Below are 27,718 nucleotides of genomic sequence, written 5' to 3'. Positions count from 1 at the left end.
CTCCAAGTTCACTTTGCATAAACAAAGTCTTTACTACTATGTCAGGCACGATTGCGTGTACTTTGCTTCTCAAGATGTAATGCTTGAATTTCTTTATTGCTTTCACCAAGGCATAGGCTTGTTTTTCCACATTTGGGTAGTTCAATTCGGCCTCCTTGAAATGTGCACTCATGAATGCAATCAGATGCTCTTCACCTTCCTTATTCTTTTGTGTTAAAATGGCCGCACATGCGTCATTAGAGGCGAAAGAATATATGTTGAATGGCCTCTCATAATCCGGGCTTACCAGGACCGGTGCATTGATAATAGCATGTTTTATTTCCTCAAATGCCCTTTTCGCTGCTGGATTCCAATCTAGCTTTGCCTCCTTCTTCAACATGTCATTCATTGGTTTCACAATCTCAACAAATGCAGATATGAACTTCCTCATGAAGTTGATCTTTCCAAAGAAAGATTTGAGTTCCTTTTTGCTACCTGGCATGCCAAGTTTGGAAATTGCTTCCACCCTCTCTGGATCTATCATTATACCCTTCTTTGAAATCATATGTCCTAGAAGCCTCCCTTCGATAACTCTGAACATGCATTTCTTCAGATTCAAAGAGATTCCAAACCTTCTACATCTTGTGAAAACTTTCCTCAGGTCCATTATGTGATCCTCTCTGTTCTTTGAAAATACTGTCATGTCGTCCATGTAAATGATAATGCATTTGTCTTTTAAGTCCTTAAAGGCATAGTCCATAGCTCTTTAAAATGTTGCGCCTGCGTTGATTAGGCCAAAAGTCATTCTTCTATATGCAAATGTTCCCCACTTCGTGGTGAAGGCCGTTTTCAATCTATCTTCCTCTTACACTATCACTTGATTGTATCCCGAGTATCCATCCATAAATGACATCATTTTAGCTCTGTTCACAATTTGCAGAACCTCGTCCAATGATGGCAATGGGTAATTGTCTTTTTCTGATGCTCTATTTAGGTTTCCGAAGTCCACACACAACCTTATCTCTCCATTCTTCCCGACTGGGACAAGATTGGCGACCCACGTTGAGTGTCTCACTGGGAAGATGATTCGTGCATCGACCAACTTCTTGACTTCTTGATATATCAATGGTTCCAACAAAGGGTTGACTGGCCTTTGCTGCTACCTAAATGGCTTTCTCCCTTCCTTCAGTGGAATCGTGTGTGTAATAATGGTGGGATCATATGTCTTCAAATCTCCATATCCCCAAGCAATCACGGTAGAGAATTCCCTCATCAAATTCAATATGTCTGCTTTCTCTTTAGGTGTGCAAACTTTTCCAATGTGGACAATCTTGGGACAATCCTTTTTTCCCAAATTAACTTTTTCACACTCATCGTCTCTCGTAGGTTGATACTGTGTTTTATGGAATTGGTCCATGTCAAATATTCTTTCCAATTCAATCATTCCTTTTGGAATAGTGTTGGTCTTTAGGCTCATAATTCCTTCTGTGTCAATCTCCGCTTCTTCATCCACTTCACCATCTATGATTTGTGTTGTGAATATATCTGAATTGGTCAAGAATTTAAGAATATGTCTATCATCTTCGAACGCTTGGAAATTCTTGACGTTGTCTGGTACTGATGGAACCGATGCCAACTCAACTCTAAACATCTTCAAGCCATCCAATCTGATTGGTGCTAGTGAGCTTGCAGTTTGTGCGAGGGCATTTGCCACTTGATTGTTTGCTCTATAGCTGAACTTGATGTTGAAGGCATCAAAGCTTTCTATCAAATCCCAAACTCGGTTTCTATAACTCTTCAACCTCTTGTCATGGCAAGCAAACTTTTGCTTTATCTATTCAATTATTAGATATGAGTCCCCGAGTACATGAAGTATTTTGGCACCTTTCTTGATAGCACACAACAAGCCTAGAATCAATGCTTCGTATTCTCCCATGTTGTTGGTGCAGGGGAATTGTAATCTGTGTGCCTCCAAATATGTTGCCCCTGTTGGGCTGACTAACTCAAATCCGGCTCCAGCTTCTTGCTTGGTTTTGGAGCCATCAAACCTTAGAGTCCATACTCCATTTCTTTCTAAATACTCCTTTTGTAAATTCTTCGACTCATCCGTTTCATCATCTTCTTTTATTTCTGCATTTGGTGGTGTAATTTGGTTCCTTATTTCACCCATCATGCTACTTTCCACTTCCTCAACTTGTTGAATCTCAACCTTTTGGTCACCATGTTGATCTTCTCGTTTTAGGGTCCCCGGGATCCTCTTTTCAAGTTGTTCCAAGGCCACTGTACACAAAGAGCAAGATAATTCCGAGTGGAATGCATTGTGGATTCTGCACTAGTTGGGTAATAATAAGTCTCTTACTGGCATTCGGTTACCGAACTCCATTCCTTGCTGCATAGTTCTAGTCATGAAATTCTTGAAGTTTTCAAACATGCCTTTACCCTCATCGGACAAAGCATCTGGATCTGACTCAATCGGGTTCTCGGTGGAATCCTTTCCTTCGCTCATGATGGTCATAGTCAATACTTCTACTTTCTTTGGTCTGTATGTGCTCATATTTGTTTCCATGAACAATATTTCATTTGGTTCGTCCTTTTCTGTGATTGTCAATCTCAACCTCGGGGTGCTGTTGATTCTGATTTGATTGGCTAGTCCTTTCCAAGGGAGCCACATGCGAGAGAAGTCCGTTGCCATATATCCATTCAATCTTCTAGCCCAATCTCTACCTAGGATCAATCCATAGGTATCGGCTACATCTACTACGAAAATGTCTACCATGTGTTCCATTCTTGGATCGGATGCCAACTGCATGTGTATGTTGTGTAGCTCACCTACCTGACACTTCGGTCTTATCTAATTGAGTAACCCTTTTGTTGGAGCCCAAAGGCATGATTCCTAATCTTCTGCAAATGTTCAAAAGCATGACATTACTTGATGCTCCTGAATCTATTAGGCAATTGTGAAGCAATTTCCCGAACATCCTTACTGACAGCAAAAATGGGGCTGGCTCATCCTTCCCTTGATAATACACTACTGGTGTCATGCACTTGCTTTGGCTTCACTTCGAAATCTATTGGTTGAGTAACCTTTTCCTCCTTTACTTTTTGTTTGTTGTTTATCAGGTCTTGACTCCTTTGAGTTTGTTGTTCTACAGGCGTTGATCCTTGAGCCACGTAAACTGGTTGAGGTCCCGGTTGTCTATTGAACTCACTGATATCACCATATGCAATTTCCTGTGTACAACTTCCTATTTCTCCGGATGAAGTGTCTTGAGACGAGTTTACCATATTTGCTCCTAGAGCGTCTTGGATTACATGCACTGAATTAGGAGGCCTCCCTTGAGTCTGTGTTGTTGCACCTTGAGTGTGGAATCTTTGTGATTTACTATCTTTCAAATTATCAAGGAACGAGTCTCTAATCTCCACTTCCTTCAATAGTTCGAACAAAGGGAGACTGATTTTAACTTTCTTCATCTCCTTTGTCACGCTTTGTCCTAATCTCTTCAACTCTTCATTGTTCACGACATCGTTTCCAGTTCTTCCTCTATTTGCTTCTTGTGTTGATTGGACATTCTGCGTTCTTTGAGTACCTTGATTGTTCTGCTGTGTATTTTGTTGAAAGCTCGGTTGTCCATTCCCACTGCCAAGGTTACCTTTTGTGTATTTGGGTGCATCCCTTGAAGAATTCGGTATATTACTCGCATCGGGGTGTGGAGGCGTATTGAAATTATTTGGGGGTATGGAGGATGTGAAGGGTCCATCATTTCTCCTGTTGTTCCTTTGATAGGACCTAGCATTGCTAGCTAGTTGTTGAAATGTTTGGTTCCCACCTGTTCCTTGAACTAGAACAGTATCTTCCAAAGGTGGGAAAGAAAAATCCGACCCATTGCCATATCCCTTCTGATCTACTACCTCATCAATAGGTCCGTTTGCTGACTCGGGAGGAAATCTCCCTTGGGGTTCTTCATAAGCTTCAAATTCTGGTGGGAATGAAAACTCCTCAAAAGTCAGAGATTGATCATATCCTGGGGATGGGATAATCTCATGCCCCGTAACCTTAACATCTTCCTGGTTATTTGATTCATCTATTATGTTTTGAAACAGGTCGGATGCTCTCTTGAATTCCGCACACCCTAACTCTGAATGTTGATCCATCTCATGGAATCTGCAATACTTGGACATGGCGGACTTAGCCAAGAATATTTGGTCCACTGGTCTATTATCTGCTGAAGCTTGATTATCAAGTGGCGACACCACATTTCCATTGTTTGGACCCGTGTTCCAAGTTCTCCTCTAGTTGGATTGATTGTTGTATCCTTGGTCTTGTGACTGATTGTTACCTTGGTAGTTATTGTTTTGATAGTTCCTTTGGTAACTACCACCTTGGTTATTCCTTTGGTAGTCTTTGTCTTGATAATTCCTCTGGTATCCTCGTTCTTGATGGTTTCTTTAATATCCTCCTTGATAACCTCCACCTTGATTTTGGTAATTATTCCCTTGATTATTTCTTTGGGAACTTTGGAGTTGATTGTTCTGGTTTCTCAAATAGGTGACTTCCGTAGACAGCTTCTTGACTTGGTCAATTAACTCTTTCATCTCATCCTTTTCTTCTTGCGTCCTTGTGGAGGAACTTGCACCTTGCAGATAAACTGGTACTGATGGTGGTGCTTGAGATAATGGAGGCCCTGGTTGTACCACTAACTAATTTGCAGGCGCCTGGTATGCAAGCTGTGGAACAGGATTGTTTGGATATCTTACACCTTGGGGTTCCATTCCTTGTTGGCCTAATTGCCTTCCTATCTCAATTGCTTTAGTGTAGGCCTCAGTTAACGTTGTGGGAGCAGGATTTGCCATTCTCGTGAACATAGCCGTCTGGTTGCCTAAGGCACTGTAGTATGCTTCCAATGCACCGGCTTCTGTCATTGTGTTAGGGGCTTGCAGTCTCGTATAAGCCTTATGGAAATGATCATAGAAGGAACTTATTGTTTCCCTATCATGCCTCCTTACGTCCACACACCTTCTATGTAACTCCAGTGGTGTGATGGGCATACCAAACTTTGCAAGAAAGGCTTCCTTGAGTTGAACCCATCCTGTTATTGATGATGTTGGTAAATTGACAAACCAGTAATAAACTTCTTACCCCAGTGAATAAGAGAAAAGCCTATACGCGACATCTTCCTCTTGAATTCTTCTATTGCACAATGCCTCTTGGAATACCTTGATATGCTCGTTTGTTGTATGATTAGGATCATTCATAAAAAACTTGGAGCAAAATACTGCCAGATTCTTTGGTAGATCATGGTATTGTTGGAATAAGAGGGGTGAGGCGTTGTTTTGGATCCATGGTGGTTGAGCCATTGTTGGTTGATTGATCTGAGCTTGAACTGGCTGATTGACTAGGGTCTGAATCGGTGGATTAATTTGAGCCTAAACTGGTGGACTGCTTGGAGCCTGGATTGGTAGACTACTTGAGGGGCTAGCTAAGTTTGAGGTATCAGCTACCCAACGATTCCTTGGTTTCTTGGGAGATTCCAACACAAGTAAGTCCTCTTCTTGGTGTGGTGTATTTCTCAGTATCCTTTACCTTCTATTAGATATCAGTCTCTCAAATCTCTCGGGGGAAAAAGACCCAATCTTTCTATCCAGCTTGAAAATAATCCCAGCTTGATTGTCTCTAATTCAAGTTCTCTTCAACAATAACTTGAGCTTGTCTTTGTGCTTTCCTTTCTCTCTCAAGCTTCCTTTCCAATTCTGTTTGATGTTCTAATCTCCTTTGGATTCTCCTTTCAATATCTTGCTTTCCTTTCTTCTTGATTTAGCACGTCAACGGTGTCTAGGTACTCTCTAGTGTTCTCACTTTCCTCCCAAGCAGTTGAGCATAAACTAGCTACAATGTGATCATGAAGTGTTCTCCAAGTTGCTCTAGGCTGATTTAATCTAGGAAGCACCATTCTTCATAACTGAATGCCAATAAATCCTCAAAATTAAAATTTTTGGCCCTCCTTCTAGCGCCAGATAATGTTGATGGCGCGACGATGGAGGGTATGTGCCTCAACAATGCTCCAATTTCCTCAAGAATGAATTTAAATTCATGCCCTCCTAGCGCCAGATAATGTTGATGCGAGTTTTGTATCACTTACATAATATATTAGTAATTGAACATTTGATATGGAGTATCAAATATACAATTCCTCTCTTGAAAAGTTATTGCTCATGGAATATGAGAATAACTCCAATGTTCCTTACTCTTGTGGATACTCGTTCAGTTTTATTGATGCGATTTGCTGTTAATCACTTAGGCGGCCTTATGCAAATTGTTGAGGATGACTTGGACTTTGGCGGGATGAAGGTGATGGTGGTTTCGTTTGTGAAACGTGGTAGATAATGTTGATGGTGGTGATGATGGAAGATGAGTTTGCCGATGATGTTGATGGGAAAGCGATGTTGGTGGAAGGTGAATGGATGTGTTCTAATACTCGACTTACTCCTCTAACTCCTTTCCCTAAACTTCGACTACCCATCTGCTCACTATTTTACTTCTACTATGAATGGAAGGTTAGCAAATGGATGGAGATCGAACCTAATGAGAGCTGACCAGCGGCCTCACTTCCACAGGTGCAATGATTCGAATGAATAATAAACTAGTTTGCTACACAAAGCTTCTCAACCAGCCGCTAGGATGCTAGTGGTCTAGTATTGACCCCTATCAAACATTTATCAAAGCTACCATACAACTATCCATCTACTTTAACCTCACTTAAACAACTTTAAATAAAATTTGCTTCAACAACTTGAAAGGAAATCTAACTACTTGGAAGTAGAAAACATGCAATAACACCCAATGTTCTTAATCAACATGCAAATCGCAACAATGAAAAAGAGAGCAATTTTGGTATTATCTTCGCAACAATTTCTCCAACACTTTACAAATGAGAGCAAATGGCCTTATATAGGGGCCAAAAATACAATAGACGGTGGAGATCAAAACAAGATCAACAACCGAGATTGGATCCTAAAAACCCTAATTAGGGTTGCCACCCCATCGGCCAATGAGAAGTTGCCACCTCATCAATGGACCAATGAAAAAAGTGCAAAAAGTGACAACCAATGAGAAGACACCAAAATGGTGGCCAATCAGAAATAGACACTTGTCCTATTCTAGAAGAAAGAGAAATTGCCACTTGGGCTTACATCAAATGATCTTCTAATATAAATCTTCCCTTTTCTTTCATTTTCTTAGCTAAGGCAATGAACTTAGCTAGCCTTTCATTAACTTCTTCCATAGGAGGACAAGGTGTGTGCTTTGCCCTGAGTTCTGCTGACTTTGCCACGCCGTTTGTTGCTTGTAGTATTTTTTTGTGACCTTTCTCATATTCTTTCACAAATCCAATAAAAGCATTGAGAGAGGAAAGGGTGCCCAAATGCTTCTTCTTGATAGCAACCTTTCCTAACTCACCCAACCTCAATCCAAAATCTATCTCGTTGACATCCTCTTCTTTGATATCCTCAAAATCGAGTGCCACTCAAATGTTGCTCATCATGGTTAAAATAGAAGTGTCGACGCTTGGGCTATGATGTGCAACTGCCTTTTGTATTTCTTTTTATGGTACCGCCATTGGTATTGGTTATTTGCCTCATTTTCAAGAAGAAGGGTGTTTTGGGCATCATATCCTTTTTGTCTTTCTTAGTGTTTGCCCCCTTAGGATTCTTGCTTGTACTAACATCCGCCATCTTGTCGCCCTATTACGAGATGGTAGAGTGGTGGACCAGAAGGCAAGTAGAACCAAGGGAAGCAATCCTTAGACTAGAATGAAAGAAAGATGTCAGCTTAAGGACCCCTTGCAACTCTAAATGATTTGAAATTACCTTTACCAATAGCCAAGGGGGATTGTCCTTCCTTTAGTTTGTCCTTCATCCGTATCATGTCCACTGTACCGATATTGGTGTCGATTATTCTCTCCATTTTCGAGAAGAAGGGTGTTTTGGGCATCATATCCTCTTTGTCTTTCTTAGTGTTTGTCCGCTTGGGATTTTTACTTGCACTAACATCCTCCATACTCGTCGCCCTATTACGGGATGGTAGAGTGGTGGACCAGAAGGCAAGTAGAACCAAGGGAAGCAATTCTTAGACTAGAACGAAATAAGGATGTCAGCTTAAGGACCCCTTGCAACTCTAGATGATGAAAATTCAGCTTAGCCAATAATCTTACAACGACTTTTTGGAATTAGGACTAGACCTCAAAGAACTTCAAACCCAGGGCAAAAATCGCAGCCTCTTGCAAAAATCAGAATTTTATCTTCCACAAATTTTGGCTCCCTCACAAAATTCGGCCTCCACAAATTTCGGCTTCCACAAATTTCGGCTCCCACAAAATTCGCCAAGCAAGAAGAGTGCAGATCTGCTCTTGCAAAATTGCCACGCCTTGAGAAGGAGAAGTGAGAAGTGAGGAAGAAATGGGAGAGAGGCCTCCTCTTATACCCAACTTTCTTACTCCCCCCAAGCTAGCTGACTTGGACTCTGGGAGCAAGAAAAACAATAATTAATGCAAAATTATGGCCCACAATTAAATATTTAGCTAAATATTAATTTTGCCAAAATGAAAATTGCCTTTTAAAATTGCCAATTAGTTCTAAATTGCAAAAGAAAATTAAATGGTGTCTTGGAGATGTTAAATATTTCCATTTAATGAGGATTTAGTAATTAATATGTCATTAAAATTGGATTTTGGCTAACTAAAAGCCATTTTTCAATATTAAATTACCAATTTCATTAAAGGCAAAAAGTTTTCAAGGCAATTTTAATCTATTAAAGCCAATTTTTTGCAATTTTTTACCCAAATTGATTTTGTTATGCCAATAATTTTTTTTTGACAAAAATAAAATAAAATTGCTTCTAGAGCCAAAAATCAATTTTTTGCAACTTAGCCTAATTTCTACAAAATTAAAATTTTCACCTAAGAAAAATTTGAGATTTTCCAAAACTCAAGACTAACAAAATTTCCTCTTTTGAAAGATTATTCAAATTTACACAATTATATTCGGATTTTCAAAAGAAAACGTCTAAGTACAAATTTACAATTTTATCCTGCCAAATATTGGTCTTTAAAATTTTGTTCGGCCTAAGGATGAAATTGGTTGCTCTGGAAAATCAAGTGAAGCCGGGTGAAAGTAAACTAAGCCTCCCCACATTTTTCCTGAAGGTGCCAAGGCATGAAATTTTCAAAACTCAAAAATTTTGGACAATCCAAAAATTTGCCGAGGTGATCAAAAGAAGGGGCCCCCCAAAGAATTTGGGGCGATGGTGTGAGAACCTCACAACAAAGTATTAACTGTATTTCTTTGATATGATATGATGTTAGTTAAGACCCGAGAAAAGTGGTTGTTACATCCCCTTTCAAACAAAGTTATCTTCTCCCTTTTTATATCTCATGTTTGAGGGAGTCATAGCTTTTAATTTCATGCCTATTGACCCTACATTAAATTAACTAAATTTTAATTTATTCTTTTATTTTTAATTCTTTTATATTTTAAATATATTATTATTGTTTATTATTAAATCCTATTTTGAAAGGGGGACATTTCAATGCAGGTAGTAGGCATCATGGGATTAAGGTCGAGATGGACAACTCAGATTAATCCATAAGATCTCTGACTATAACTATGCACTTTAAAAATCTAGTCTTTATATATGGAGAAATATAGAATCTTAAAGAGCTGCAGGATATTTTAAATAACCAGTATAATCAATTACAAGTAAGTGTATATCCTGCAATGCATCAAAATACATATTTTGAGATAAGAAGGATAAAATTGATGATTCATTGCTTTCCATGATGTCAAACTAAAATGACTATATGATGGCATAACTGTGCTTCATGATAGATTTAAAACTGGAGAATATAACTCCAGAATAAGGAGATTGTGAAAGTTGAAACAATGAATAAGTCAACGACGAATCAAGATGCTATGAAAATGATGCAAATTAACATTATCAGATTTCCACGTTCTATTTGAAATGTGTAATTTTATTTCTGGATTCGATTGTGTAAGTTTTTTAGCATCAATGTTTTGGATGACACTCCGTGATCCATCATCAGGATGAGAGAATGCAAGAACGGATCACGGAGTGTGATTTGAAACACTGATGCTAAAAAATCTTACACAATCAAATCCAGAAATAAAATTACACAATGTGTGAATTGAAACACTGATGCTAAAAAAACTTACACAATCAAATCCAGAAATAAAATTACACAATGATGCAAATGATAAAGCAGGATCAAACAGCTTGTGTTTAGGTCTATATCTAGTGTACGTTTACAAGGAATCAGGTTTACTTTGCATTGTGGAAATCTTGTCTTTATATATCTATATAGAGAGGAGTAGAAAGCACGTGGAACTGTTAAATGTTTTACATAATGACGACGGTCAATTACAAGTGCATTATGCATCATATACATATTTTGAGATGCAAAAATATGACATTGATGAGTCACTGTTTTTTGGATAGCAAACTAAAATATATAGTAATACATCTGTTATCCATGATAGATGAAAAACTGAGAAGTTAAAATGTAGGAGTTGTCAATAACTAGACAATGAATGAAACAATAAGAAATCACTCTCCCAATCTTCAAAACGGGGGCTTAACTATGGCATATATACTTCAAACTTGGGGCATAGCCTCAAGTAACCTAAATCTAAACAGATATCCTACAGTCTTCTTTTCTGACGAAGATTATGGAGGCCGTGCTCACATAAACGAAAGAAAGATTCAAATTTCACTGATTCAATGTAGTTAGTCTCACAAGAATGACACATTAGACAAAAGAGAGGAAAGGTAATCTAGAGCAGTACACCATGAGTCCATGTTTCCAATTGAGCAAGGAACCATGCACGGAGCACTATTTTAATTTTCTTGAAACATGGTGTTCTATTGATCGGCCATGTCAAATTTGTGGAATTTAATTTAATTTAGTAAATTCATCTTCTTAGGTAGCTCTGCCAGCTGTACTTTGAGCTCCCTTGTCCTTTTTAGGGCATTTATGGCCATTTATTTTAATTAATTTAAATTGTCATTTTCTGTTTTGCTGCTGTTTTTGTAAATTTCTGAAATTTATTACACAGATATGTCAACGAGGAATAACCTACTTTTCATATTAGGTTTAGTCAATATATTTTAATGCATTTCTTTGTTTGAATTTTGACATTTTTAAATTTGGCTTCTAATGGTACACAAACATATTGTGTCAATATGCATTTATTTCTTTTTGGAGCTTTTTTTAATTAATCAGTTCATTATGCAGCTGAAATTGGAATGTTTGATGGCTACATCGTTGTCTACAAGTTCATCTCAGATCTACACTTTTTTGTCACTGGGGGTGAAAATGAGAATGAGCTCATTTTAGCAACAGTTCTTCAAGGTTTTTTTGATGCAGTTTCTACTTTGCTCAGGTATGCTGCTGCTTTGTTTGGTTACATACTCCTTTGAGCTAAGAACAAACAATATAGATTTTATTCCCCATTTTATAAAATCAGTTTTATATTGCTGTTTGTAGAAAAATATGGTCTGTGAATAGCCAGAGTGCGTTACAGCTCAATTAATTTCACTTTGGAAGAATAGTGTACTGTGTCCAATGATTCTTACTCTGCTTAGGAGTTCAAGCATCAAGCTGGATATGCTGTACTTTTCTCTGCATTTCTGTAGTTCACATTTTTTCCATTCATTGCCATTGGTTTTCTGGTAATGTAGTAATGAAGAAAATCACGTCTTCAATAATTTGCTGCAATTCTGTAACACGTTTCATTATTATTCAGTTATGTATTATATTAATAACTCGATCGGTCCAGAATTTATGAAAAACTCAGAATTGCCAAAAACTTGGCAAAGAAATCAAAAGTTCTATTGAACATTTAAAAACATATAATTTCTTAAAATATTCCTAAAAACACACACATTTACACCAAATTTGTAGAACATATACTGATTTCAGATTTCCATTATATATTAATCAAATACATAGCAATTAGGACTTAGAAAATTAACATAGAATTATATAGGGTTATGCCAAATTTGACTTGTGGCTGAACTTGCAGCCTCAACATTGTGGATAGGAAAATGAATGAGAAAACCCTATTTTATGTTTAACTATTTATGTATTAAGATCTCTGTCTCCATTTTTTCAGAGAAACTGCGGGTTCTCCTGAACAACATTGCGCGTGGCAATGAAAAACTTGCTGTGATTTTTTGGGTGACTATATCGTATCCTGAAGTGAGGCAGGATATATTGCAGATACTTTCAACCATGATATATACTTTAGGTTGGATGTATTAGTATTTATGTTCTATGATCATGAGCCAAGTTTTTATTTTATTGTCTGCTAAGCAAAAACATTATTGCATAAAACACCAATCAAAAGTGGGTAAATATCTTTTGCGATCATAAATATTTGTTATTCATAGGGATTCCTTCATAGATACTAATAACCATGAGAACAATAAAAGTAAAATCCTAGAAGGATACAAATGGCAACAAGGATGAAATTTGGTGATAGAAGAGGACACAAGGAGAGAGGAAAATGAGGGTGGAAGGGCATATAAAGAAATGGAAATGTTTTGGACATGAAGAGGGACATAAGGACACATGGTGTAGGAGGAAAAGGGGCCTAAATGAGGTTCAAAAAGCTAATGGCTGAAGAGGGAGAATGGACAACATCACATCAAGATGAAAAACTTGATGAATCCATTAGAAGGGACAAAAAAATGCTCAAAGAGATTTCAAAAAGCTACCCCAAAGCTCCAAAACAATGCTTCATCAAGCCTCCAAAGTCCTAAAGCTTCCAAGGATGTTAGACAATAGCTTTACAAAAACACAAGAATATGATGAGAATCAATAGCTTGTAGTGATAAAATAAGGGGCAATCTATGGTGGCAACTTCATGTCATTTTGATCCACAATAAGTGAGATATAAGGGGTGTTAAAGATCCCACTGTATGTATGAAAGTAGTTTACTGCTGTAACTTGTAATAGCACTACTTTTTCTGTGTGTTTCATGTTACCTTCTCAATGAACATGTATATAATATTAAGAGACATGTCTCTTTAACTCTCATTAGTTATTACAAATAATATTTGCTTAAGGTATTTATCATGATTAAAATATGTGATATATATATATAGAACATCCCGATTTCCCGAGTCTTAAATAACAACTAACATACTTGAGAAATTCAGTTATTACTTTAATTTCATAGGAAGACAATTATAATAGTCATGTTCACGTGAAAGAGATTTACCGTTAAAAACAATTAAACAAAATTTCTTAACTAAGAACTCAAAACATCATCAATGAATTTAGTATAGAAATTAAAATCCATATACCATGGAATTTGAATCGATAAATCATTGTAGGGATGTTTTTGCAATCACCCAAATTAGTCTACAAATACTACTATAACAATATCATATAATGACTTCCATCCAATACTGCTCTATCAAAATCAAATGTTGATTACCATTAAATACCACTATATAAAATTAGGGCATCACATACCACTATGTCACTTAGAGCTTCAATTACCATTGGATCATTTAAGGCATTAGATACTGCTGGATCAATTAGGGCTTCAGATACCACCGAATCAATTAACGTTTCAGATACCACGATATCATTTAGGGCTCTAGATATCACTGTATCATTCCTTTCCTTCCGTTTGCTTTACTGTGGCAACAACTCAAGATTAAAAGATATGCTCATATTCAATATTCATATAAATAAAAGATTGAGATAACAATCCATCAGATAAATCTATCTCTCTCAACTAAGTGTAAAGTAACCGTAATGATGATAAAACTCAATTATTCTTAACTTCATCTTGCATGTACGTCATAAAAGTAACACTACCTATTTTCAACAACAATTTAATGTATAGCTTATCTTTTTTCAGTTGTATGTCCGCAACCTGGGGAGAGGTGAAACATTGTCAGGGGCTTAACCACCCAACCTCAGACCTTAACTTATTCTCCACACAATCTCTAATGAGAAAGGCCCTCCCTACCCGGAATTTGGACTTGGAACATCTGTCATCTACCGAGCAATCCTGGTATCTACACCACCTGACTCAACAACAAGAGTTACATTAATAGGATCATGCATGAGCTATTAAATAATTCATATTAAAAAAAAATGATAAACATTGATATGTCATAACTGATTACTGTTTCATGTTATTACAGATTCCTTTCTCTCACCTCATTACCCATTTCCTTGGCTACACGGTCAGGTGAGTTCCAAGTGTTCGGAATTCTCCAACCGGTTCTGTCAATTATACAAGAAGATTACATGCATCTAGCATTTCACAATCTGTGATTACATGACTATGTTCTCTTAAAAATTTCAAAATTGATTCTATTATCCAGTGGCAAAATGATTTATGGATCCATACCATGGTTACTTGGTTATCACCTGTCATGAACAAGGCTAATTTAAAGAAGTTCACTCTGTAATTTCAAACAAGATATCATCATGATAAATATTGAAACTTGCTGCAATCCATTCTATGCATAGATTCGTTGCTTAGTATGCTTATCACAACTGTGACCAGAAGATTAGGTTCTTGAGGCTATTTGGAAAATATCCTTGGATAGTATATTTCATTCCAGACTTCAATGCATTTGGAATTACGCTTCCATAAGGGTTGTATCTAATTTATTACGAAAGTTTAAGGAAAAATGACTGATAATAAGGGCATTGAATAAGTAGCATCTCATATTAGTTCTTGAAAATAAATCTGAAATGATAAATATCTTAAGACGCCTGATTGGCTGCTTTGGAAGGTAAATAAAATAATATGGAAATGTCATACATGACTTGATGTAATCACTGGATATGCTTGAGTTCCTTGAAGTTTTGAATTGGAATCTTCTACTCTTTTGTTGCAGACATATCAATGCATACTTACTCTAAAGTCTGAGTTCTTACAGTAGAATAACCATTGCAAATTGTATGCATAGACTGGAAGTAAATGGAAGGAACTTCGGCTCACAGGTTTATGTGGATTCAATGCCGAAAATGTTAAAAGAGCAATGAATGCTGTAGAAATGGAAGGCTGATGAAATAAGAAATGCAATAAAAAGTCGAGTTGAGATATGCGGAAAAATCATTTCAAGAATAAGACTCAACGTTAATGCCTTCGAGCATAAAATAAATAAATGCCAAACTTCATACGTGGCTTAAGTTAAAGGAAGGCCAATCTTCTAAAAAGGTAGACAAGTGAATAAAAGAATAAGTCTTCTTGCTGCCTCCCTCACGACTTCCATTTAAAGAGCAAGCCGTGACTTCTTGGCTCCCATCGGTTTCAAAGAAAGAAATCCATTTGAATTCAAACATTAATTTGATTTGAAAAGAAGAGAAATAAAGAGGGAAAATAATTAAGGAGTTGAAGAGTTATAGACTTTATTTTATTATTATAATACATTCACACAAGTTTATTGATGAGGTGACATCATTAGATTAAATTATCATAATTTATTGGTGCCATTTCATTTTTATATTTTCGTATGTAAGTGTTTATTATAATGATAAAATAAAAATTAATAAACAATCTCTAAAGGTATGTATTATATTTTAACCCAATTATTTCATGTTTCTCAAAATAGCTCATGTAGGTCCCGCAGATGTATCTTGTTTCAAGTCGCTAGGTTCTCAACCCATTTGCCTAGTGATGGTGATGCTCCTATGTCTAATTCTTTTCTGACAATGCTTCCACTCTTTTGACGTGTTTCCTACAAGGAAGTTCTCCGCAGTTAAATTACATTATCATAATAAATTATTTAATCATAATTAATCACAATGGTTAACCATCTTCTCAATTCCATGAATTCGTGACAAATGATCAACTAACTTGTTATCTTCATTTTGAAATTATAACGATTAACCATCTTATCATTTCACAGGATTATAACCAAATGAACTATCGACTGACTTTATGTGAATCTCAACGACTATATTTTAAATTAGGTAAAAGATTGGGATGTAACAATATATATATATATATATATATATATATACTTTATTATCAATAATACTAATACTCCATGATAATAGTAGTGTAGGATAGATATCAAATGACTAAGGTCGATAGGCCATTCAAACATTTGATTTCATCGATTGGAATCATCCAATCGAAGCTTCAATCATTGATACTCCCTCTTAGCTAGGGAGGATGATTTCTATCCAAATAAAACAGCACAGTGTACAACTGTAATCTCATAGTAACATCAGGAGTATGGTATGCCCAAGCACATCGAACATATGATATTCACTAGTCATATCTTTTCTTGTTATGCGCATTGACATAATGTCTCATGATGTCTATCAGAGAAGATATTTAACATAGATCCATTATTTAGATGTTACCTTATTATATCATAAAAAATATGGTCCAACCATGAATATCAACCCTAAGATATTCACCATACTTATATCTTCCTTAGTATGTGCATTGGCATCAAGTCTCACAATGCCTACTAAGGACAATATCTACACATGGTGTCTCCATATACTAAGTCTCATAGTATACACCATGCTATATCTCAGTAAGTACTAACTCAATTACTTGAGATATGCCCTATCATGATCTCCAAGGACATCAACCAAATGACATCCATCATGATATCAGGTTAAACTATTGTTAAGATCGTCAGCTTACAATAGTAACTACACGTAAACTTATTGAAAGATTGTCACCTCTTAAGAAGTTTTTACAAGATCATGTAATAACTCACATGACATCTGCCATGAACCATATCAAAGGGTGGATCCACCATGAATATTCCTAGAGGGGGGAACTGATGGAAGTATTGTCATTGATGTCAAAGCCTATCAGGGAGATTGTTTAGATGTCAAGTTATCAGGGTGATTGACGTTAAATAAAACATTCAGGTATGTGGTACACAAGATCATCAAGAATATATATAAGATTAAACATATAATAGATGGATTAATATTTATGATGGTATTAATACTTGAAGCAGTATTGAGGTGCTATCAAGAAAACAAGTGCCCATGTAATACAACAGTGATATATGAATGATATCTACGAAGAAGAGAAATGATGTTTGTATAAATAAAGAAGATGTGACCTATATGTGAAAAGATAAGAATTCAAGTTATGAGAGCTATTAAAAATAAAGAGATATATTATAATCTTCAGCAACTGCGACTATGTTGAAGTCAATTCCCAAATATGTTATAGCAATGATTGAAAAGATGCAGAAGTTTAATAAGTATTAAAGAGATTCTTAAATATACTTGATTCATCCTAAAGAGCATATGCAGAGCAGTTCGAATGCATTTATGTTTAATAGAAGAGCATATAGATTGAATAAAAAGCGAGTAATGAGGAGGAGGCAAATTTTCAAGAAGATTATTTCAGACTCATGAAGACTATTTGAGACTTATATATCCAAAGTGTATCTACAGGACAACATATAGAATGCAAATCCAATACATGAGTGTCATCAGATATATGCATATTCATCAGAAGTAAATTCAGCAGTGATTAATTCCCAAAGAACTCTAAGGAAGATGCCACCAAGAGTTTTCATAAGCAATGGACTGAGCAAGCTCGTGGGTTTCAAAAATAAGTCTGTGATGAGTTGCAATGAGTATTCAAATTCAAATATAATATAGAATAAGCTCACTGGTCCTGCTGGGTCATCAGTTGGTATTTACAGCAAGTATAAATTTAATTTATTTGTTTACAGCAATCGAAACTGAGTTTACAAAGATGTTCCATTTCTACATCAGTTGAGAGCCTCAAATTGCTAAAACAGAAATAACAGTGCAAGCAAGTAATATGTGCAATGAAAAAAAAGAAGAACAACTACCATGGATTAAATCTGGGCATAGCAGCGATAATATTTTGAAGGTCCAAAACATGACAGGGATATAATAATATGCAGAGTTACAGACCTAGCAGCGATAACAATGAATATAATTACATAGCATGCCGTCTGGAACTTATGCAGAGTTTGCAATGATATTAAAAATGGAAATATCAATTTATTTGAAGTCAACAATATTATTCAGAATATAGAGCAAATATCAATGACTACTAACAACACCCACCATGGAAGTTTTAAGAAATTGAGTCAGAGATAATATTTTTTAGGATGCCAGATAATGACGAGCGCATATGATTAAGAAAACAAAGTTTGAAAGGAGGGAAGTGTGCGACCTCATTGAGTATCATGGAGGTTGTGTGGTTAATACCTCTAGAAGAATATTTGCTTGAGACTAGTCCATCACAGTCAGCATTTATTGGCAGTATGGTCACTGTTTGAATATACAGAGTGCAAAAACATTGAACGCAAGGATGACAGAGAGCTCGACAAGTCTAATTAAGTATAGAATAAACAAAATATTAGAAGTGGATGTAGTGTTAACATATTTGGTGATATTATGATCCATGTCAGAGATAGAAAATGATGGAGGTCTATGGCAGTGTTGGCACCCATATAGGCCCAGTAACTAAATTTTCTATTTATGGTCTTGAACTCCTTTGAACAATGGTTCAAAATGGTTCAATTTGCTCACAGATGATCAGTGATTTGTTTCAGAAGGGTTTAGATGTACAATTTATTGGCTTGGGTTCAGTGGTTCATTTCCAGTTTGGAAATGCAGTTTGTCAGTTCACAAATTTGAAGGCTCAGCGATGCAAAGTTCATGTTTAAGGCCAAGTTTAGAGGTTCTCTCTAATACCATTAATTGCAATCGGGTTTAGAAGAGAGGTTCTGAACATTCTACAATTTTCGTGACTCAATTCAGATTGGTTTAAAGGTGTCAAAGAATGTCATAGCCCTGAGATCCAAAGCTTGGTTTCGAGGATCAAATTTGATTCAATAGGGCACGATGCAGCAGGATTCATCAGGTTCACGGATTGAAGGAAAAAGCCAGTGGGCTCTCAAGTATTCACACATGCAGACTATGATCAAGATATTATAAATGGGGACTGATTGGGAACCATTAGCCAATATCTCTACTACAGTCCAATTCACTATAGACAGTGACACAAAGATCATAATAGGCCCAGTCACCTCAATATAATAGTTTGAGAAGTTTTCAATGATTTATATTTATAGATTATCAAATATGAAATATTTGATTCCTCAGTCCTAATGAGTTTTGTTGTAGTTTAAGTGTTACAAAATGAGCAAAGGTTGAGCTTAATCCTGGAAATTATTTATCGAATTGTTGATCCATGCAATGATTATCATTAGTTTTGTGGTGCGTCATCATCTCCCTACATTTCTCCACTAAGGTGGGGTGCAAAGTTTGAGTTCAATTGGGCAATCTCAAAATGTCATCGGTTATAACCTTCAAAGATGAAGTCTTCTAGCTAGAAAAATACAATGTTAAAGGTTGTGACTAAATAAGACTTGGTAGATGGACATTCGATACTTGGCACAAATGACAACCCCATTATATAAGATATGTATATGTCATATTCGATGGGAGGCCTCAATCCATGTCTTTTTAAGAGTCATTGTTCCCAATTCTGACACAAAAGAATCGTGTTTGAACATGGTGATGACAGGTGACTGCCATCTATTTGATGAAATGTCAAGCTCGGTGAGAACAAAGAGGTAGAAGCAGAATTGTATTAGAAGGCAACACTATTTGCATGATATGCATGACAAAGTAAAGGTTCGAGCCCGCACATGACACCCTTGTGCGCTTGTTAGTTTATTTATGGGGTCCCACGAGATCACTGATCCGACACTTCGTAGATACATCTGACATATGCATGGTTCGAGAGCCTAAGCTACGGAATGAGAATCCCATAAAAATGGTGATGCGGAAGCAGTGAATCGAGAATGCACAACTGATTCGTCGTGCCCCTCATTGGAATCAACTTGCATATAATGGACTGGATCATAGGCTATGTGGGGAGATATGTTGCGAACTGTCTGACAGAATTCTTTGATAGAGAAAGGGGCGCATGATATTCTCAAAAAAGTAACAATGCCTTTTGATAGCATGGCTGGTGTGATTGTTGGGTCCAGTCATAGAATCAAAACTTCCAAATTGGACATCAGCTATGAATAGAGAGCCATAGAAAATTGTAACCAACTCAAGAAGAATGGGATGATGCCGGTCGTCCTCACTGCGACCATTTCATCGATGAGACACAAGGGCTATCCTTGATCAGAGCCTTCAAAATGAGCCCCCGTTGGCATGAGGAACCAAAGATCTCGGGATCGACTGCAACTATGATTGAGTGTTTGAACCTAGTTCACGCTGCCCATATGAAAGAATGAACTCATCCACAATACAGAGAGGTTCACATAAATTGTTTGACATAATGCCTTTGTGGATCACACCATTACTTGAACTGCATATTCAGTTTGCACTTCATTCTTATTTATCGTCACATGAATTGTTGGGGAGAGTGGTATCAATCAGTCCATTGATGGAAATGATAGCGTGCCAACCATATCTCCAGATTATATCAAAGAAATGAAGACCTCCACGTGCCAAAATATCTACATTCCTTATGATGTGGCAGCAAATTTCATGAATGGGTTTCCCAGAATTCTAGTAATGTTTGATTCTAAGGAACAAGCCATTGCATTATATATACATCTTTATGATGGTTTAAAAGAGACTTCACAAACTTTTATAGATAGATATTCACCGAGAGAGAGTTATTAAAAGTTGAAAGAGGTTTCACGGGAAAGAATCTCCAAGAAGCAGTTATTATAACTGATTAACCTCATTAGGATTGAAGGAAATTATATAGACTTTGAGAACGAAGAGAGGAGGGTTCCAGTTCTTGGGGAGGAAGCTGCTCTTTTTTAGAGACTGTGTGCTACGAGAGGGGGGGTTTTCTGCTTCGTTCTTATTCTAATTGTAATGCAGGGGAAGGGGATTTTTATTTTCAGATAGTGATTGTTGTGTAGGAAGAACAATATCTTGCTTTTTCTGTTGTGTTCAGAGGGGATAGATATCAGTATATTAAAACTTTGAGTTTAAATGCTTGTTTTGTGATCAATATTCAACTCTGAGTGATATTGATTTTCTTTGAATGTGTATCTGTTACATCTAATCGTCATCACGATCATCCTTTAGACTTGATGCTCTAGTTTTTTCATGTATTTGAAAAGAATAGTTTGTCTTTTTCTTTGCATTATTTTTGTAATGTAATGATTGGATAAATGGACTCCGTGTCATTTATTTTCTATTTCCTTTTAGTCACTTAGTTTTTCCGCATCTATGTCGTGTCTACAAATAGATGTTTGTAAACCTTTCTTGCTTTCAAGTTAAAATCATTATCAATCATAGTGTAGTCAATTCATTGTAAATCCTACACAGGGATCTGTACTCAGATAAATTTAGAGGGCGCTTACGTTTTTCAATAGTGAAGTAACCCAACTATTAGTGCTTATTGAGTGTTTTTGTCTGGGTATTTTAGGGTTAATTTGTATGTATTTCTTTGGAAGACAATCTGTTCACTAACAGGTAGTCATACTGGCTTGCCTGACTATCATCCTACTCTCCTCTCTTTTGCAATCTTCTATTCACTACCTTCGACAAGCTCTTCTCATTTAAAGAAGAATCAAGATGGCATTGACCATTTCCACGATTCCTGATTCATGGGAAAATAAAGATGACAAGAAAAATAGTTGATTGCTAGCCCAACTGCTCTACAAAACTATTGGTGGGGATAAGTAATACCTAAAACTAATGGAGGCATAGAACTGATAGTCATTGCTAGCTGGAAGTGAGATCAACTAAGGTTCTCTTGCATCACACACACAAACCTAGGGACAGCCAACTCAGTAAACCTAAAAAGCATTACGACAATTTGTATGTATTTGGGTGGATGTAGAACTGGATGGCCAATAGAGTCATACCAAACACCTTTAGGACAAGTTGAGAAGAATGAGCACCAAAGGCTGGATTGATATTATACCACGTTGAAGGGTGATCGAGAAGATGAAATGCTGGAATTCGTGGAGGGTGGACTGTTCGATTGGATGAATATCTTGTGCAAGGTGGTTAGAAGATAAATTATGCTTTCATCTACTGTTTTATAGATGGTTGAACTTATCAGATGTGGCCAAGAGAAAAGGTCAACGGGAGGCTGCCATGGAAGTGGACTTTCAAGCCTTGGTGCAGGATAAGACATGGGTGTTGTTAGAATACCTTAAGGGAATAGATCAAAAGTAAATCACGGACAAGTACAAAGATAGGCTTGTTGTAAATGGATATTCACAATAGGAAGGGTTGGACAGAGAATGCATTTGTCAATATTGACGAGAGTAACATATTGAGCGGTAATTTCTTTTTTTTTTTACCTATTTCTTATGGAGAAATTATAAAATAGACATAAAAAACACCTCCTTGAATGCAGATCTACTAGAGAAATAACATTTGGTTTGTAGGTTTGTTAAGTCCTTATGCTATTTTCACTAGTTTCTAATAGCCTATAATTATAGTCACTAAAACGGATCAACATCTTTGAGATTCAAAATTGGGAAGTCACTTTGATCCAAATATCTATATAAAAATTACTGATGATGGCATTATGATATTAATTGTCTACATTCATGACCTTCAAACATTACCAAGGGAGCCAAGTCATTTTAAAGAGTGAAATCTGATCTTTGTTCCATGTTTGAAATTATCAATGTCAGGCTCCCGCATTATTGTTTAGGTGTAGAATGTTGGCAACTTAAGAATGCTATATTTGTATCATAAACTGAGCATGCCAAAGCTATTATATAAAGGTTCAAGATATGTGTGTGTAATCCAGCATCTACACCCATGGAAGTTTAAATAAAACTCTCAACTAGCAGATACCCACCATCGGACTTTAATTTTGCAGAGCTGAAATTTGTTTTGGACTTTGCCTGGAACTTTTCAGAATCTACACATCAATGGAGTTCTGCAAAGGTCCATATTGATAAGAAGCTCTGGGAATTAGTTGCTCCCATGTGATGCAGAATCTTTGGAAAGAAATAAACAACAGGGTGTTCAGGGATATTGCCCTCCCTCCTAATCTTGTGGTTAAAATTAAGAATCGCATAATTGAAAACTATTAAAACAATATACACCTGGATCTTGATTTTGGAGCTGGAGGTGGTGCTGGTTCTTGTAATCAGAATGAGGATTGCAATAAAGATAAAAGGGCCGAAGCCAAATGGATGACCTCCCTACCCTGGCCGGATAAAGATAAACTTTGACAGGGCTGCTAAAGGCAACATTAGCGTTGCTGGATGTGGAGGAATTTTAAGGGATGATAAGGGTGACATTATTTTGGCAATTGCTTGTCCGCTGGTGATTCAATCTAATCATATGGCTGAAGCTATGGGCTTGCCCGACTATCATTCTACTCTCCTCTCTTTTGTAATCTCTTTTGTAATCTTCTATCTATTACCTTCGACAAGCTCTTCTCATTTAAATAAGAATCCAAGAAAAATAAAGATGACAAGAAAAATAGTTGATTGCTAGCCCAACTGCTCTACAAAACTATTGGTGGAGAATATGTAATACCTAAAACTAATGGAGGCATAGAACTGATAGTCATTGCCAGCTGGAAGTGAGGTAAACTAAGGTTCTCTTGCATCACACACACAAACCAAGGGAAAGCCAATTTGGTAAACCTAAAAAGCATTACAACAATTTGTATGTATTTGGGAGGATGTAGAACTGGATGGCCAATAGAGTCATACTCAACACCTTTAGGACAAGTTGAGAAGAATGAACACCAAAGGCTGAATTGATATTATACCACGTTGAAAGGTGTTCGAGAAGATGAAATGCTGGAATTCAGGGAGGGTGGACTGTTTGATTGGATGAATAACTTGTGCAAGGTGGTTAGAAGATAAATTGTGCTTACATCTACTGTTTTATAGATGGTTGAACTTATCAGATGTGGCCAAGAGAAAATGTTAATGGGAGGATGCCATGGAAGTGGAATTTCATGCCTTGGTGCAGGATATGACATGGGTGTTGTTAGAACTACCTTAAGGGAAGCCCATTGGTTGCAAATGAGTGTACAAGATAAAAAGTAAATCTTGGACAAGTACAAAGATAGGCTTGTTGTAAATGGATATTCACAGTAGTAAGGGGTGGATGGAGAATGCATTTATCAATATTGATGAGTAATATTTTGAGGGGTAATTTTTTTTTTTTACCTAGTTCTTATGGAGAGATTATCAAATGGACATAAAAAACACCTCCTTGGATGCATATCTACTAGAGAAATAACATTTGGTTTGTAGGTTTGTTAAGTCCTTATGCTATTTTCACTAGGCTCTAATAGCCTATAGTTATATAGTTATAGTCACTAAAATGGATCATTATAGTCACTAAAATGGATCAACATCTTTGAGATTCAAGATTGGGAAGTCACTTTGATCCAAATATCTATATAAAATTTACTGCTGATGGCATTATGATATTAATTGTCTACATTCATGACCTTCAAACATTACTAAGGGAGCCAAGTTGTTTTAAAGAGTGAAATCTGATCTTTGTTCCATTTTTTAAATTACCAATGTCAGGCTCCTGCATTATTGTTTAGGTGTAGAATTTTGGCAACTTAAGAATGCTATATTTATATCATAAACTGAGCATGCCAAAGCTATTATATAAAGGGTCAAGATATGTGTGTGTAATCCAGCATCTACACCCATGGAAGTTTAAATAGAACTCTCAACTAGCAGATACCCACCATCGGACTTTAATTTTGTAGAGCTGGAATTTGTGTTGGACTTTGCCTGGAACTCTCCAGAATCTATACATCACTGGAGTTCTGCAAAGGACCATATTGATAAGAAGCTCTGGGAATTAGTTGCTCCCATGTGATGTAGAATCTTTGGAAAGAAATAAACAACAGGGTGTTCAGGGATATTGCCCTCCCTCCTATTCTTGTGGTTAAAATTAAGAATTGCATAATTGAAAACTATCAAAATAATATACTCCTGGATCTTGATTTTGGAGCTGGAGGTGGTGCTGGTTCTTGTAATCAGAACGAGGATTGCAATAAAGATAAAAGGGCCGAAGCCAAATGGATGACCTCTATACCCTGGCTGGATAAAGATAAACTTTGACAGGGCTGCTAAAGGCAACATTAGCGTTGCTGGATGTGGAGGAATTTTAAGGGATGATAAGGGTGATATTATTTTGGCAATTGCTTGTCCGCTGGTGATTCAATCTAATCATATGGCTGAAGCTATGTGCCTTCTTCAGAGCCTCTGGCTTGGCTGATAAGTATCATTGCAGGAAAATTTGTATTCAGGGAGATTCTAAAAGAATTGTCAATTGTCTCAATAATGAGTGTACCCCTTCATGGTCGTTTGAAAATATTATTATGGAAGCCAAAAATATTGTTAGTAATTTTGATAATGTTTCTATATTCCATCTTTATAGGGAAGCGAATGTGGTTGCCGATGCTATAACCAACATGGCTATACTCTTTGATGTCATCATCACTTGGAATGGCGAAGATTTAAAAGTGGATTTAGTGGCCCTTATTAATTATGATAAGTTACATAGTAAATATGTCGATTTCTCAAATCATTACCATCAATAATTAAAATGCACTAAAATAAAAAGCTTAATTATTCCAATTGCACGGAAGGTGGCATCTTTGATGGGGAGAGTCAAGGAATTCTCTAACTTGCCACAATCTAGGAGTCATAATGGAGACCCTAAACAACATAAGATTCTACTTCTCCAAAACAAGGACGATCCTCAATGTCAAGGGTGACTTGTAGTAGATCCCAATCCCCAAATTTGAGAACTTCTAAAACCCCTAAGAGTTCCTTGAGGTTCAAACTCTCAAACTCCACCAAAACTGTCAATATGGCCTACTACCACTTCTCATGGGTGGAATGGACCCTGAGCAACCTTATATCACCAAATCAAGTCTTTTGTAAGTTTTATCCTTCACAATACCTTACAACCAAAATTGGCTAAGTTAGGCCTAGTTAGGGTACCTAATTAATTAGGCTTGCCTATTTAGTTTTTAAGGTCATTCTTCAAATTCCTCCATAGGACCCTACAAACAAATAACCTTTCCAAGAACCCTTTGTGGAGTACTATCAAACTCTAGAGAACCAAGTTCTGACTCACACAACTCCTACCCAAATGTTCATAGGGCCATTGTAGTAATTGGGCCTAATTGGGTCAAGTTACAAAGCAACTCCAAGTTCTATTGACTCCAGAACCAAACCAATCCCTCAGTGGACACATCCAAAACCTCCAAATCCACCTTTGGTTTCAACCTATCCACTCCATCCAATCATCTGCAATTACAATTGCACTTTGTTGTTGCCTGTGCACATGGAGATGCAGGGCTAGTGCATGAATTTTCTCACAAATGCACCAATGTCTTTGTCTGAAACTTTGTGAATCTTAAAGTACATCCTCAAGCTTGAATTCCTCTCAGAGCCATAAGTTTTCAACAGTGGAAATTCAAATTGGAGGCATATTTACATTAAACCCTAGTTTATGCTGTCCAACTAGACCAGTGTACAAGAAAAATTTGCAAGTGCTTTAAATAGATTCAAATAGAAATCAAACCAAGTGCAAATGAGAGTAGATTTAACCAACTTTCCAACCATGCCCACTTATTCACCCATACCAATCAATTTTCTGTACAAGGTCTGTACACAATCAATTTGACAGAGAAATCAGACAAGTTTTTATTGCTTCTTCACCCAAAATCTTCCAACCATTCTTGTGATGTGATCCAAGGGCATTTATAATGTTCTTACAACTTCCCCAACCGGTTTCAACCATCATTTGAATTGGTTAGCCGTTTGGAGCAACTATTTTGAAAAGTTGCATGACAACAAATGATATTATTAGACCATCTTACATCTTAATAGGTCCTTCATGACCATTACAAAGCAAATTGACCCTTGGAACAACAATTACATCATTTTGGTCCCCTAAAGGCCATTTTGGCCAAAACTTTGACATCACTACTAACAATCTCATTACATCATTATAAAATATGACACATAGGGTCTCGTAGAGCACTGCTTTCTAAACCTTGACAACCCCTTAATCTGGGCTTTATTCATGATCCTAGGTGCATTGTTTCCCAAGTTGGGGAATTGCCGACATGCTTTATGGGTTAACTTTCTTTCGTTAAGCCTGATTTCTATCATTTTCCTTAGGGCGTTTGTGAGTTTTCATTGTTGAGTCTTTCAATAATGTTCTTGTGATTGCTATTATGGGAGGTGATTTGAAAAGCAAGGGGCCGAATAATTGTAAAAAATGGAAGGAGCCAGAAATTTGGGACAAGTAGTCGAAGGGGGGTCTTCTTTCATGGAGAGTTTGGGAGGTTCTAAACTCGAGATCACTAAGCAGTTTGTGAATGATCACAGCAATGATTTTGTTACTATGGCTGGGAGATGCCTGCAACTCATTGTTGATATCATTGCTGAAGTGATGGATCTTAATCCCAAAGTTATGTATTTTTCCATGATAGGAAAATCTTTGAAAGAGTTGTTAAAGTTTTTCCTGAGGGGGAGTTTGAGAGGGATAAAATTGTTAAGGAATCAGGTTGGTTTTATGTAGTGGAATCCTTGAAATTAATATGGAATAGGGTTTTGGTGGCCATTATGGAGCATATCACCTTGGATGGTAGATATGATAGGGCTCACTCTTATCATTTTGTGCTTGTTAATCATTTTAGACACAAGAGAGCTTGCTTTCCG

At 36.7% G+C, this 27,718-nt stretch overlaps 1 protein-coding gene across 1 annotated transcript in view; it reads left to right on the top strand.

Annotated features, from left to right (window-relative positions):
- The window catches only part of LOC149553950 (coatomer subunit zeta-1-like), a 68,210-nt gene that overhangs the window by 24,408 nt on the left and 16,084 nt on the right, over positions 1-27,718 (top strand). Inside the window, exon 3 of the mRNA XM_089789287.1 lies at positions 11,283-11,430. Within this exon, the coding sequence (XP_089645413.1) occupies positions 11,283-11,430 (148 nt within the window). The remainder of the gene's footprint in view (positions 1-11,282; positions 11,431-27,718) is intronic.

Source organism: Cupressus sempervirens, chromosome 6 (genome assembly GCF_028749045.1).
Source record: "Cupressus sempervirens isolate cs-2001-9-10 chromosome 6, ASM2874904v1, whole genome shotgun sequence".
Taxonomy (NCBI): Eukaryota; Viridiplantae; Streptophyta; class Pinopsida; order Cupressales; family Cupressaceae; genus Cupressus; species Cupressus sempervirens.
Note: the sequence above shows the minus strand (reverse complement) of the source record. Positions and strands in the feature narration are given on the sequence as shown.